The sequence below is a fragment of the Rhipicephalus microplus genome, chromosome 3 (assembly GCF_043290135.1).
Source record: "Rhipicephalus microplus isolate Deutch F79 chromosome 3, USDA_Rmic, whole genome shotgun sequence".
Classification (NCBI taxonomy): domain Eukaryota; kingdom Metazoa; phylum Arthropoda; class Arachnida; order Ixodida; family Ixodidae; genus Rhipicephalus; species Rhipicephalus microplus.
Window position 1 is genome coordinate 6,990,237 of NC_134702.1, and position 14,764 is coordinate 7,005,000.

Below are 14,764 nucleotides of genomic sequence, written 5' to 3' on the forward strand. Positions count from 1 at the left end.
TGCTACGAGCCTTCTGCAAAATTAAAGTCATAGTCGGGCCAGCTACGCAGTTGATGTTTGCACTGGTCCAAATCGAGCCCTGACACCAAGGAAGAGCCAGTAACTGTTGTTGACCTTGAAACTCTGCACCTTAAGCAAGGGTGCGTCGGAGGTGCCTTTAACGACAACAAATGCATGCACAAAAGAAAAGCTGACACCCCTCGGCTTAAGAGCCTCCGAAGGTAGCGTGTGTCGTGCGGGTATATTTGCGCCCGCTTGGAATCAAGTGTCTTTTCACCCACGGCTGCATCAGAAGCGGCGACGCTCGCCGAATGGGAACGGCCTTATCGGTCGGGCCAGAATGGCGTATAACGCGTCCTGCTCCCCAGCATCGGTGCCTTCTTCTGTGCTGAAAATGTTCGCTACGTGACGACGTTGTGGCCCTTCCTTCGGTCTCCGTTGTTTGGTTGCAAAGCCAAGACGACAGCGATGTGGGCAGCCGGTAACGTGCAGCGGCCCCGCGGCCATTGAGTTTCCGTCGTCAGGGAGCATAATAACTCCGGTGGATATACGGGCGAAATGTATACAGTAATATTCAACTCTGACCAGCCCGTTTCGCCCACAGTGGATACCGTATCGACAACATTGTAGTCAGCTTGAGCAAAATTGGGAATGTGAGATGCTGTAACACTGGTTGATTCAACGTTCAGCGTCGTCAATTTCAAAGATCCTGTTTCGGATATTTTGAAGTTGTCGTTCGCAAAGCCACCCCTGTACTCCTGTTGCTTTGCATATGCCTGATTAGCAGTTAAATCATACACAGTAAGCACGCTGAACTGGACACGTCCAAAATCCTGCAGACGCATAATGGAGTAAGAATTAGACCTTTGAAGAGGGGGTGCTCTAAAGAAGAACAGATTTATGAGTCACTCGCTTGTGCGAACGCTGCGCGCATTGTGAAGACCCACTCCCATAGAACTAAATGTATAAACACGGTACATCACATAAAATATACTACACAAACACATTGCGAACTATTTAAACACACTCTTATAACAGTAATCCTTGCGGTGTAGGCATCACGTACAACTTGCAGCATCTCAAATATCGATGGTAAAAACGATTAGGCAGTCTGCAGAGGACTGAACGAATCGGTGACGCTTATGGTCGCGCTAACGCGGGAGTTTACAGCAGCTCGATATTGAAGAAGATGCTTCAGTGTGGCCGCTGTATGTAGTAGACCATCGAGCAACGGGTTTTCCCATGCTGGCCCTGTGTGCAGCTTCCCGAGCCCGCTCACCCCGCGGAAGCTAAATTCCTTCCGAAATCGCATTCTGCAACCACTGCGTGGAAGGCCCTTGAGGCTCGCCGGATGCTGCAGTCGCTAGGAACGTGGACTGTCTTTCGTTTCTCGGCATTCTTTTATTTGCCCTAATATTTACTAACATCCAAAGCCGGAGAAGGCTACGAGAAAAAAAAGGGAAAGTAACGAGGAAAGGAAGATACGAATAAGAACGAGAAACTGAGTTTCGTTACGATGTCCTAAGATATATCGACCATATAACACGGGTGTAACTATGAGATGGCTCCATTCCGAGTCTCCACCGGCAATAGAGATATGAAAACGCGCCTGAAATAAGAAATGATAAAGACCACAACTGGCTGAAGAAAAGTAGGGGTGGAAAGCGGGCGTAAGAGGTAATCTGATCCAAAACAAAGGAAATAGTTGGCCCATACTGGTCACGAAAAAAACATCTCAAGAACGGAAAATACTTCGACTATCCGGCTTTGGAGAATGGAAAGAACCACCGGCACTGCGCTCTTGCAGTCTGGTTCGATGTTTGCTCGCTATCACCTTTTCCCTGATAGTTTCCCAGCACACAGATACCAAGGTGCTGTGAAGGACATCCGAAGTCGTTCAGCAGGCAGGGAAGCCTTTGCTTGCACTGGTAAATGCGGTGGGTCACTTCATATAACAAGGCTGCTTCGTCCGGATCATAGTTTCTTAAAATTAACTAGAGGGGACTCTGGCGCTGCAATCGTTCATCGACCATGGGAATTATGGGCATGACATGAATTTGCCTGGTCTTTGTAATCAGCCTATAAGGGTACTTCCTCACACAAGAACGAATGATGGTATGCAAATAGTGTCTTATCAGTTACCGTTACAATTAAATAAACTTCATTTTGCAGGCATTGAAATTAAAAACATTACAATGGCATAGCACTGCGAATTTTCTATAATTCTAACTGTTAAAGCCCATAATTAGCCTTTACCACCGTATGTGTAATATACAATGTGTTGCCACGTTCTGCGTCTCTTTTATATTCTGCTCTTAGTGTTTTCTTTTGCCATAATTGCACAAAGTCTTTGAAACATGCTCATCCATGCCTTTTCTTATATCAAGTGTATACAACATGTACTGCCTCCATTTAAAATGTGTCCATGACATGTGCGTTAATATATTTGTGCAATGAAAGTGAGTTACTGCGATCATTCCGTGTATTCTGCCACTACCACTACCTTCGCCTGATGATTGGATGAGAACTTAGTGAAGCAGCCTGTTGCTTATTCCCCCACTCCCTCTATCAACACCGTAATAGTGTAAATAAAGTTATTATTATTATTATTATTATTATTATTATTATTATTATTATTATTATTATTATTATTATTATTATTATTATTATTATTATTATTATTGGTGCTTCCGTGTGGTGAATCACACTTGTGGTTTCGTTCATTGCTGTGTTTTGGTTTTGTTTTGAAAGGAAGAACAAACCGTTTTGAACTTGGTGAGCTGGTTTGAAATGGTAAGCCGAATAGATTAAGGTGGGGATGCGTAACTACTGAACATTTGCCGATTGTTGTTTCGTGACAAAGCAGCTTCAAGCCAAGCGAAGCCAAAAGGAACGTAAAATACGAAGACTGGGGAAATTCATGTACTACCCATAATTCCCATGCTTCGCTGAAGCGCCATTGGTTGCAGCTCCCATTGACACTAGCGCCAGAGTTCCCTCTAGTGTATATTTAGGAAGCTCTATTGTCTGGATGTGTCGCCTCTTCCCGCACAACGTACGCCCGTCAAGCGCCCGTCTGGAAAATCGCCCGCGCCGCCTGACGTTAAGCGTAGCGTTATGTGGTAGGGGCGCTTTCCTTCTCCATTCCGTCACGCACTCCATTCGAAGCGGTGGCGTACGCTACTCGCTTTTCCCAATTTAAAATGACTTGGTCTCTGTGCGTTGCCACATGAATCATTACTGGCCTTCTGTGCCTTTTCTTTATTAAATGCGAAGCAGCTCTTTGACTAGCATGTGTGACCCTGTCCTTCCGCACCGGGGTGGTTACAAGTAGGCCACGCCTACCCTCGCAGTGCGCGCGCGTGACGTCACTCTCTCCCTAGCCTGTCACCGCTCACCACGTGTCATATCTCTCACTTCACCCTCTCCACCACTCGCAATGATCGAGCCCACTCCTCACGTCAGAATTATCTCCTCACCCGTGCCCCCTCTCTCCATCTGTCGGCGAGAAGAAGCCGCGGGTAGGCGCGCCGTCGTCTAGCCCGGCCGTGGTCCCGCGGCGCCGGCAATGTGGACAAAGCACCACTGCTTGCCGCGCGATCACGCCGACGCGCGGGACCCGGCCGGGACTTGCTTCCCGCTTTTGGGCGCGTACCTTTACTGGCCGTCGCCGGCGTGGCGGGTTAGCGAAGCCGATTGCGTTCACGAATGGCAACGTTGCGCCTGGAACACCGGCGAGGCGCGAGCCAGGGGAGCCGAGCGCAATCGTCGGCAGTGGAAAACCAACGACACCGACGAGGTGCGAGTCAAGAACGCCGATCGCGTTAGAGAATAGAGACGGCGCGCCGGTAACAATGACGATACGCGAGCCGAGGAATCCAAGCGCAAATGTCTTCAACGTGTCCCTCCTCCCATGTCTGCGTTTCAAACAAACGTTTACTCTTGTAAATGCTACACGAAGTTTCGCTTCAAACCGTTATCCCAGCACCCGCGTCGACGCCCGTTTCAACCGGGTAAATGCCGTGCGCACCGCTGCTGCTTCGCATACCATCAGAGATGGTCCATAGTTTTTTTTGTGTGAGAACGCACTGTGTGGCACTGAAATACAAACAAGATCACCATAATAAATAGCGGTGTTTGGCCGGAAAACAATGATCAGATTATTTTCATTAGATGACAAAGTCTATAAATTTGCTATAAATTTCCTATGTTTTGAGCGCGTGCCTTTCTTTTTCTGGGTTCTGCTTTTAGAGTTTTTATTTATTTATTTGTTTATTTATAGACACGTCCATTCAAGAAGTTTTCGCAAGTTAATCCAGATCGGCCACTAAATTTCTCTTGGCTTTATGCTGTAGCGTAAATGAAAAGAAAGAAAGACCGAATGGATTTAACACTGCAATTTACACATTGTATGTATACGTGAATAACGGCAGACAGCACCAGATGCGAGCGAGAAAAAAAACGTTTTTTTAAATAGCCTGTAGAGATGTGTAGTTTAGATTGTGCCCATTTTGTTTTGCGCTATGGTTTACACATGTTAATGTTTTTACAGCCCAGGTCAGCGTAGTTACACGAAACGTATTTTTAACACGAGAAGTCCCGTAACCTTTCGAGTGCATTACGCGTCCGTACACTGTGCAAATACCAAACGTTAACGAACACAACACCAACGAGAAAACGAGAGACTAAATGCTTGTGGTGCTACCGTAACCGAAAAGACGCTACAACGTAGCGTCGTGGAAAACATCATCACTTCTCTCTGCCATGATTGCCGTCGAAACGCAATCCTGGTCTGCAATAATGGTACTTTTGCAGCATACATTGGTCGCTGCTACAGCGCACTAAACTTAATTGCATTACACGAGGTTGTCCACTGACATCAACACTCTTTCTTTCTTTCTTTCTTTCTTTCTTTCTTTCTTTCTTTCTTTCTTTCTTTCTTTCTTTCTTTCTTTCTTTCTTTCTTTCTTTCTTTCTTTCTTTCTTTCTTTCTTTCTTTCTTTCTTTCTTTCTTTCTTTTCTTCTTTTCTTTCTTTCATTTCTTTCTTTTCTTTCTTTATTTGTTTCTTTCTTTATTTCTCTATCTGTCGTTCTTTCTTTCTTCCTTTCTTTCTTTGTTTCTTTCTTTGTTTCTTTCTTTCTTTCTTTCTTAACGTCGAGCAGGCTCGATAGGTGAAACTGGACCTGCTGGTCTGGACGGAAGGGACGGCCTTCCCGGCCAGCCTGGACTGGACGGCATTCCGGGGCCCCAGGGTCCAGATGGACGCCCCGGTGTTAATGGAAGGGACGGCCTAGACGGCCTGCCAGGACGAAACGGCACGGATGGAGCAGACGGTCAGATATTCCTTCCGTGCTGTCTATATTCGGTGTCTATACTCGATGTCTATACTCGGCGAGAAAATACTTGTCCTGTGTTCTTTTGTGTTTCTTCGTGCGTGTAAACTGCAGTTATACCATGCATATCCAACTAGCCTAACTTTTGATTGTGTTACAGGTAAATATGCTCATCCGCACAGTTAACATTTAGAGCGTTAACATGTCGGGAGAAGGCACCGATGATGACAAATTTCATGTGAAAAAGCGTAGGGGAGAAGTTATAGCCTGCCTTTAAAGTCATAAAAAGAAAAAAAAACTTTTACTGGTTTTATTTCTGCTTTTTAGGCAAGGACGGGCTTCCAGGACCTCAGGGACCACCTGGGGCCAAAGGAACCGCCGGTGAACATTTTAAAAATACTTGTTTATACACACACACACACACACACACACACACACACACACACACACACACACACACACACACACACACACACACACACACACACACACACACACACACACACGCACACACACACACACACACACACACACACACGCACGCGCGCACACACGCACGCACGAACACACGCACACACGCGCACGCACGCACACACACAAAAAAGGGTGTTTGACAAGGTGGTTTTGCTGCTGCTAACAGCACATGCCCGAGACGTTCGCTAGAAGCATACGTTTGGTGCACATAATTTAAGTAAACAACAGTAACATCAGCATTAACGAACTAACCTGCGTTGGGTACGCTGCTGCACGACCATCGCATTAACGTGATAGATTTTATGACGTCCTCTTCTACTGCGACAGTCGAAGAGGACGCCATTGTTGCAATAAATTTGAAAGGCTAAAAAATATTACATGAAAAATGCACTACAAAACAGCCTTGCATTGTATGTGTAACCTTCAAATATAGCTACACTAATTAAGCTAACCGACAATGAGGCCTGCGAAAGACAAAAACATCTGGCCACCTGTATGGACCAATCCCACAATTTTCGAATCGAAAGGCTGTGGTTTTGGTCATCTAGGGTGCCGAGTTGTATTTATTTCGCCCACTTCAATTGACGTTCGTTTATGTGGTAATTACACTACAATTATCATAATGAATATTGCTTTCCTTGGCTTCATTGTGAGTTGGCTTCGTTAGAATATGTATTAAAAAAAAAAACGGTTTTCTCAAAACACTCTCTTCCTTTCGTCCCCAAACAGGTGGTTATGCGTAAGCTCTGAGGCCTTTTTAAATTGCTGGAGCTCAGTCTCTTCAGAATAATTAAAGATTAGATCACCAGTTTTTTATTAATATTAATAATGGTTGTGAATGTCGCAGGAATTCCTGGGCCACGAGGCAAACGGGGACTGCCTGGTCAGCCGGGAACTCCCGGTAGGTGATTTAGCGCAAAAAAATCATTTAATTCTATAGAGTGATTCAAGTGTTGTAATCGGCGAGGATGTCCACTCATCGCAAACGCAAAGCGTTTGTTCATCGCTGAGAGCAAACCGAAAAAAAAAAAAACAGGTGTCTTCCCTTTTTCGACCAGGTGTTCCGGGAATCACAGCGTGGACAGTGAATGGATCCCGCACGCACAAGACGGAAAGCCTGCTCAGTGAGTTCGCACGGGACAGACCCACCACAACATTTCCACGCTTATATCGCCCACACTGTTCATTGTACTACAACTCTTACAGACAGTGCTACTGCGCTATACGCTTACGCAACGCGATGTCGGGACGTTTTCACCCTAATTACAATGCCGAAAAGCTCCTCTTATGCCAATCAATCGTTATTTTACATTTCTATTTTTTATTTCACTTTTAACGTTGTACGTCACGTTCCAACTAATTGTCTTCACCACAGAAGTCTTTGACTATGCGTCCTCGTTTTGCGGTACGTATTCCGCAAAAAAGGAAACCAATCACAACTGATTGTAGCTCAACACGAAAAAAAAAGGACGCAAATGACGTGTCCCGACGAATTACCTGCGTCAGAAAATTAATCCTCACAGGCGTGGGACAGTATTGGGTCAGTCTGTTTCATGTTCTAACATTAGTAACCTATCATGTTTTTTTTTCTATTACTCTTTGCATATTTCACTCGCATTACCGAAAGCACGTTTATATAGTTTTTTTTTTCTTTTCATTTGGTTTGGGCAAATGATGCGCCATCAGGGGAATTTTTTCACAGATGCATTCTCGCAATGGATCGTTCCTATTGTATTGTTAGTCTGTTTTCGTGAAAGACTTTTTGACTCTAAGCTAAAAAAAACAACAACAAAAACAACTGTACCTGCTGGAAAAGTGAGCACCACCAGGAAGACCATAAAACAAGAATCATAAATATATCCTAGTCACCTTTACTTTGTAGGCTCGTTTAGTTTCTACGCGTATATATAGTTGCGATGACTAACTGAAAGCTTCGATTCTTGCGCAACTATGGCCTTGTTTTACTTGACGTAGAGCTGCCCATATGCTGATATACAGTTCTGCTCGTGGTTTGCACTTGTTTGTTGGTTTACTTTACAATGCAGAGTCATGCGTTTCATGTGTAGCGATGCCAAGCGAATCTTTGCATGCAACCAAAGTTAGGATTGAAGGAAGGGAAACACAGCGCCGCGCATGTGTAAGATTTCTTGATGTGAAAATTCCTCTATAACACTCGCCTTCTTTGACGGCTAGAAACGTGTTGCAGTACAAAAGATTGAAGACTGAAGTTTTTACCCAATGTTGTGAACAACAAAAAGCATTCTAAGTAGGCACTTGGAAATATGAGGCGCGCTGCCTTGTTGAAGACAGGCTGCTGCTTACGAGATATCCGCAGGCGTAATGCAATGTGCATGGCACAACAACCAAAGCGAAAAGAGGTGGTATTTTAGCCGAATACTAAGGTGCGATGTTCGACAAGATGCGCATTGTATATATAAGGTCGACGTGCCTTATTTATTTGTGAGTATCAGTGACTAAATTAGAATCTGCATGCATCAACGTATCGCCACGAGTCGAGTATATAGACGGGACGCAGCTGAGCTGCCGACGAGAGCGGACGCGTTTCGACGGCTCCGTGATATCGGCTGAAAGCATCGGCTCGCGCGACCATCGCCCCACCGGCGTTCCCCCACTCTCAGCGCCCTGGCTCAACGCAACGCCGCCCAGCTCTCTGGCCCCACCGGCTAAGGACAGACCTGCCGGACGCCCTGGACGAGGCCGTGGGGTCGCCCCCAAGCACTCTTCTTCCGGACACCATCGACGACCTGGACTAACCACCCTTGGTGCCGTTCACTTCAACATTGTGCGTGGGACGCTCGCCAGGACAGTTCCGGCGTCTCGCCGGTTGCATCTGGCAGCGGCAACGCTCCCGTGTTCTTCATGTGAACCAGTAACGATGGCTGCAGCGGAGCTTAAGATGCAGCCATCACAACCATCATCCGCTCCGAAACGCAGTGCGAAACGCGTGGCTGACTCACAAATGGGAATAGATGATTTGTCTGCTTCAGCCACACCGGCAAGCAAGCGGGAGTGCCCCTCCCCGGCAGCTGTCGCCTCGCCTGGCACCGAGTCTAAGTACAAAGTCGTCGTAAAACCTCGTGAGTGCTTCGATGTATCAAAATTGTCAAATCGCCTCCTTCAGTCAGCCTTCGACACCTGCCTCAACACCACCGCGTTTCAAGGCTTCTCCATTCACCATCCCACCAACAGCGTATCCGTATGGGTGCGTTCGCTAGCAGACGTTGACCGCCTCACCCACCTGCAAACTCTGCCAGTCACAGCTGATTGTACTGTACAGGTGCAAGCGTACTTGAGTTCCGGCTCGGACTTGCGTCGGTATGTGGTCTCTGGGGTTGACCCAGGGGAATCGCCGGAGGGCCTTATCACTGCTTTGACCTGCTCCACACACAAGATTGTAACAGCTCGTTATATGGGCCGTGGACGCACGTGCCTTGTCACTCTCCAAGGGCCTCGAACGCCACCAAGCCGCATTACGTACTATGGATGCATCCTGAAATTTCATGTGTACAAGCCCGGTGTGGTACACTGCTATCGGTGTTTTCGTACCGGTCACATGCGAGATTCTTGTCCCCAACCCGCAGACACCTCCATGGAGTCCGTCGAGACGCGCACGTACAAATGTGGGCTCTGCCAAACGGACGATCATGAAATAACGTCCAAAGATTGTCCAGTTAAACAGAAGGCTCTCAAAGCCCGTCGCCAACGCAAACGCCGCCAGCGTTCGGTGACACAAGAAGAAAGGGACGCCGACATTCCGACTAGCAACCGGTTTGAACTGTTGTCCCCCTCCGAAGAGGACACACCAGCGTTGGTAGAACCTGAAAATACTTGCTATGAAGTCCCCACGTACAGCGACGCCGTCAAGCGGGGCAAAAAACGTGTTCAGCAGCCTGCGAATACGCCTAAATTGAGCGTTACGGGTACAGACGATCTGGCGAAGCTTGACCAACAGATACAGCAGCTCCAAATGGAAGTCAAGCGCCTCGCTCAACGCAGAACCCATCTCGCTCGACCCGCTGGACCAACTGCGATGCGCGGTACAGACGTGCCGTACGCTGCTTCTGTGCCTGAATTATCCTGCGCAAGCGCGTCAGCACCAGTCAAGATGACTCCGGCAGAGCTCCTCCACTTTGTTGCCCGGCAACTGCAAGAGCTTTCAAAGGTGGTGCTCGCCAACCTTCCACCGCAATGACCACTCCTTTGAAAGCAACGCGCCACCACTGTGTCCTGCAGTGGAACTGCCGGGGACTTGCAAATAAAGTTGGTGAGCTTCGCTATCGCCTTGCGCTGGGGAAGCTCCCCGCTTGGTGCCTGCTTCTACAAGAAACGAATTCGCTTCCACGCATCCCTGGATTCACTGCGTATGATTCCCCAACCATCCCTGATCGACGCTGCACCAATGCGTTGGGACCTCCAGGCAAGGCTGCAGTGTATGTTGTGACTACATATCCTCAAACGCAGGTTCCCCTGCTGCAGTGGTGTAACCAGTGGCAAGAAGTGGTGGCAGTGCTCGTTAGACTTCCGCGTACTGACGTGATTGTGGTTTCAGTTTACGTGCGTCCGTATAGTGGCAGCGCTCCCCGACTGCGTTTGGGGTGGCTGGCTCACCTGCGTCAAACCTATCCTGGGTGCCCAGTACTAGTTGGGGGAGACTTCAATGCACCTCATCAGTCGTGGGGCTACCCTTCTTCCAGTGCTAGAGGCAACATCGTGCTAGACACATTTACAGACGCGCACTTTGTCCTTCTGAATGCCCCGGCTACTTCTACACGTCGGTGGGATCATCCCTGTGCTCCACCTTATGCGCCCGATCTCTCGTGGTGGTTGGGCATGTGTGACGTTTCGTGGGACCTAGAACCAGACTGCTGGGGGAGTGATCACCATCCGTTGAAAATTGGTTTGGCCGCGTATAACCAGCGCCGCCTCCGACGTCGATGCTACACAACCAACTGGGACTTATTCCGCAATGAACTGAACGACTCGATTGCTGATACATCGTCTGATCCATTGCAGGTGTTAACCAGAGCTGTACAAGCCGCCACGCAGTCAAGCTGGGTAGAGGAGAACCGACCACATCCAAATTTACATCTTCTGCGTCTGTGGGCAGCACGCCGTCGTGCAGAGCTGGCCTTAAACCGAGATCCGGCAGCCGCTGAGCTTCGTGATAACCTCAACAGACTCACCGCTGCGGCGCGTCGCTGCGAGAAGCGTCTCGCCCGCGAACGGTGGATGGACTGGTGTGCGTCACTCGGTCCATCGTCTTCAACCGCCTCAATATGGCGAACGTTCCGGAGTATGGAACTAGGCACCCGTACGCCGGACCCAGCGGCCAGTGCGTGTCTGTCTTCTGGATGCACGCCAAGCCAGTTCGCTCCAGAAATAGTTAAGGCTTTCTTCCCGGCCTACAACCTGGCCCCACCACAATTCGACTGTCCGTGTAACCTGCCTCCGGAGGTTGGCGTGACTCCCAGTCCGTCGGACATCGAAGGCATGCAAGCGCCATACACGATGGCGGAGCTCCAGGCAGCAATTGACCAGGCAAAAGTACGCAAGGCACCAGGACCAGATGGGATCTCCTATGAAGTGTTCAAGAACATGGATGGCCCTGCACTGCAGTGGCTGCTGGACACGCTTAACGCAGTCTGGACGACCGGAGGGCTGCCTGAATCGTGGAAGCATGCCGAAGTTGTGCCGATACCTAAGCCGGGAAAGCACCCGAACAGCCTCTCTAATCTTCGGCCGATTGCTCTAACGTGTACGTTGTGCAAGCTTCTTGAACGCATGTTGGCGTCGCGCATCTCCTGGTGGCTGGAAAAGCACGCCTGGTACCATCCGGCCCAGATTGGCTTTCGACCGCACCTGGGCACGGAAGATGGCCTAGATCATTTGACGTCCATGGTGCTTGTGGGAAGAAGATCAAGCAGCATTCGAACCCTTCTCGCCATGGACGTTCATAAGGCCTACGACAACGTCAGCCACTCTGCGATCAATCACATAATGCAATGGCTTCAACTTCCGCCTCGCGTCTGCAACTTTGTGGAGTCTTTTCTGGCACACCGTACCTTCTGCATCAGAGTAGGCAAGGAACGAACCGGACACTTTGTAATGAAGCGGGGTGTACCGCAGGGCTCGGTTCTAGCCCCGATACTCTTCAATATTGCCCTGTTGCCCCTCGCGTGGCAACTAGCACGCATTCCAGATGCCTTCTTCCTCCTGTATGCCGATGATTTGACTGTGTGGACACTACATCCAGACCTTCAACGCCAGCAGGAGGCACTCCAGAGTGCTCTCGACAAGGCGTCGGACTGGTGTGCGCGCATAGGACTGACACTATCTGCCACGAAGACTGCATTCATGTCTATCACCAACAGACGAGGTCGCCGTCGCCTCCTGCAGACGCCGATATGTTTGAGCCTAAATGGCCATACCCTCACCCCTGTATCCACTATACGTGTGCTCGGGGTCGAATTGGACGCATCTGGCTCTGCGAATGCGTGGGTTCGCTCTGCTCGCCGGAAGAGTGCTAATACCCTCCATCTCATTCGTCGCATCTCTCAAAAGACGGGGGGTGCCTGTTCTCGAATGGCCCGTATCTTGGTGCGATCAATCCTACAACCTCGGCTCGTTTATCAAGCTCAGTTTCAACGACTGACTTTGAGAGACTGGGACTTGCTCGAAACCGCCAACCAAGATTCCATGAGGGCGATTACATGCCTTCCCCGTATGACACCTATCACGACCCTCCAGGCGGAAGCGCAGCTCAACACCATCGACGAAATTGTACACCAGCGTCGAGTCGCTCGCTACCTAAAGAGTCAAGCTGTTCCTGCGGCGGCAGCTCTAGCTCACTACTATGGTTCAACGCTGCCACAGCCTGACGCACCCGTGGCAGAAGTTCCACCATGGCTCAAGGCACAGGCCAGTGACAACCGACCACTGACCCGCCTGCGACAATCCACCCGACAAGCGGCGCAGGAGGGCATCGTCACTACCACCGAGAACTCACTAGCGGTATACGTAGACGCAGCTACCGATAATTGCGTTCTGCACACCAGTCTCGTATGCCCCGCGCAACCTGAAATCCAACATATCTGCTCTTACGTAACAGAGGCACCGTTCCCATCCGTATTAGCGGAGCTCACTGCTATACGGGACGGGTTAACAGTTATGATATCCAAAATGGATTCTTTGTCACACGATAAATTGCTTGTATATACGGACTCCACGCAGGCAGTTCGAGAGCTGCGAAAAGTGACCAGCTCCATCGATATAGCCTCCGATATACACCGACTGATCCACTCATGTGCCTGTCCTGTCCGCGTTCTGTGGACCCGCCGGTCTGCACCGGCTCAAGTGGAAGCAGATGCCGCTTGCCATCCAGCGACTGTTCAACACCCGCTGCCTCTACTTCGTTTGTCCCCGAAGGACAGCTTGCTTGTGCACAAAGAAACCCTCCGGCGCTCCACGCGTGCTCTCATTCCTCCGCGTGGATCTGACCTTCCCGGCGGCTTAACTCGCCGAGAGGAGGTTGCGCTCAGGAGGATTCGTGTGGGCGCCGCCTTGACTCCTGCAATCCGGGCTACATGGACATCTGGTGCACAGCCTCCCCCAACGACGTGCCCATTCTGCGTTGCCCCAGCCACAGAGGCAACGCTTGATCACCTATTGGGAACCTGCCCGGGCCTTCACCAGGCTCGCACTCGCCACCTACGCGGCCTTCACCACCACCCCGGCCGACCACCTGACTTGACGCGCTGGACGCACGGTCCACTGCATCGACAACTCCTGGCCTTCATACAGGAAACAAAACTTTTCCTTTTTATTTAACTGATGCCGTAGGGCATACTAGCGCCAATAAAAAAAAAAAAAAAAAAGAGTATATAGACGAGGTTAAGTTAGCTTCGCACTGCTGGTACCAATCCAGAAAAGAAATGCGTCGCTGTACGGTCTTCTTTGTCCTTTTCTTTCCTTCTCTGTCCGTTTCTCTTCTCTATCTATCTATCTATCTATCTATCTATCTATCTATCTATCTATCTATCTATCTATCTATCTATCTATCTATCTATCTATCTATCTATCTATCTATCTGTCTGTCTGTCTGTCTGTCTGTCTGTCTGTCTGTCTGTCTGTCTGTCTGTCTGTCTGTCTATCTATCTATCTATCTATCTATCTATCTATCTATCTATCTATCTATCTATCTATCTATCTATCTATCTATCTATCTATCTATCTATCTATCTATCTGTCTATCTGTCTATCTATCTATCTATCTATCTATCTGTCTGTCTATCTATCTATCTATCTATCTATCTATCTATCTATCTATCTATCTATCTATCTATCTATCTATCTATCTATCTATCTATCTATCTATCTGTCTGTCTGTCTGTCTATCTATCTATCTATCTATCTATCTATCTATCTATCTATCTATCTATCTATCTATCTATCTATCTATCTATCTATCTATCTATCTGTCTGTCTGTCTGTCTGTCTGTCTGTCTGTCTGTCTGTCTGTCTGTCTGTCTGTCTATCTATCTATCTATCTATCTATCTATCTATCTATCTATCTATCTATCTATCTATCTATCTATCTATCTGTCTATCTGTCTATCTATCTATCTATCTATCTATCTATCTATCTATCTATCTATCTATCTATCTATCTATCTATCTATCTATCTATCTATCTATCTGTCTGTCTGTCTGTCTGTCTGTCTATCTATCTATCTATCTATCTATCTATCTATCTATCTATCTATCTATCTATCTATCTATCTATCTATCTATCTATCTATCTATCTATCTATCTATCTATCTATCTATCTATCTGTCTGTCTATCTATCTATCTATCTATCTATCTATCTATCTATCTATCTATCTATCTATCTATCTATCTATCTATCTATCTATCTGTCTGTCTGTCTGTCTGTC

General features: G+C 48.2%; 1 protein-coding gene across 1 annotated transcript in view; it reads left to right on the top strand.

Annotated features, from left to right (window-relative positions):
• LOC119183303 (uncharacterized) overlaps window positions 1-14,764 on the top strand; it is a 96,565-nt gene that overhangs the window by 29,432 nt on the left and 52,369 nt on the right. The window contains exons 4-7 of the mRNA XM_037433646.2: window positions 5,164-5,334; window positions 5,662-5,715; window positions 6,656-6,709; window positions 6,867-6,932. Coding sequence (XP_037289543.2) covers window positions 5,164-5,334; window positions 5,662-5,715; window positions 6,656-6,709; window positions 6,867-6,932 — 345 coding nt within the window. The remainder of the gene's footprint in view (window positions 1-5,163; window positions 5,335-5,661; window positions 5,716-6,655; window positions 6,710-6,866; window positions 6,933-14,764) is intronic.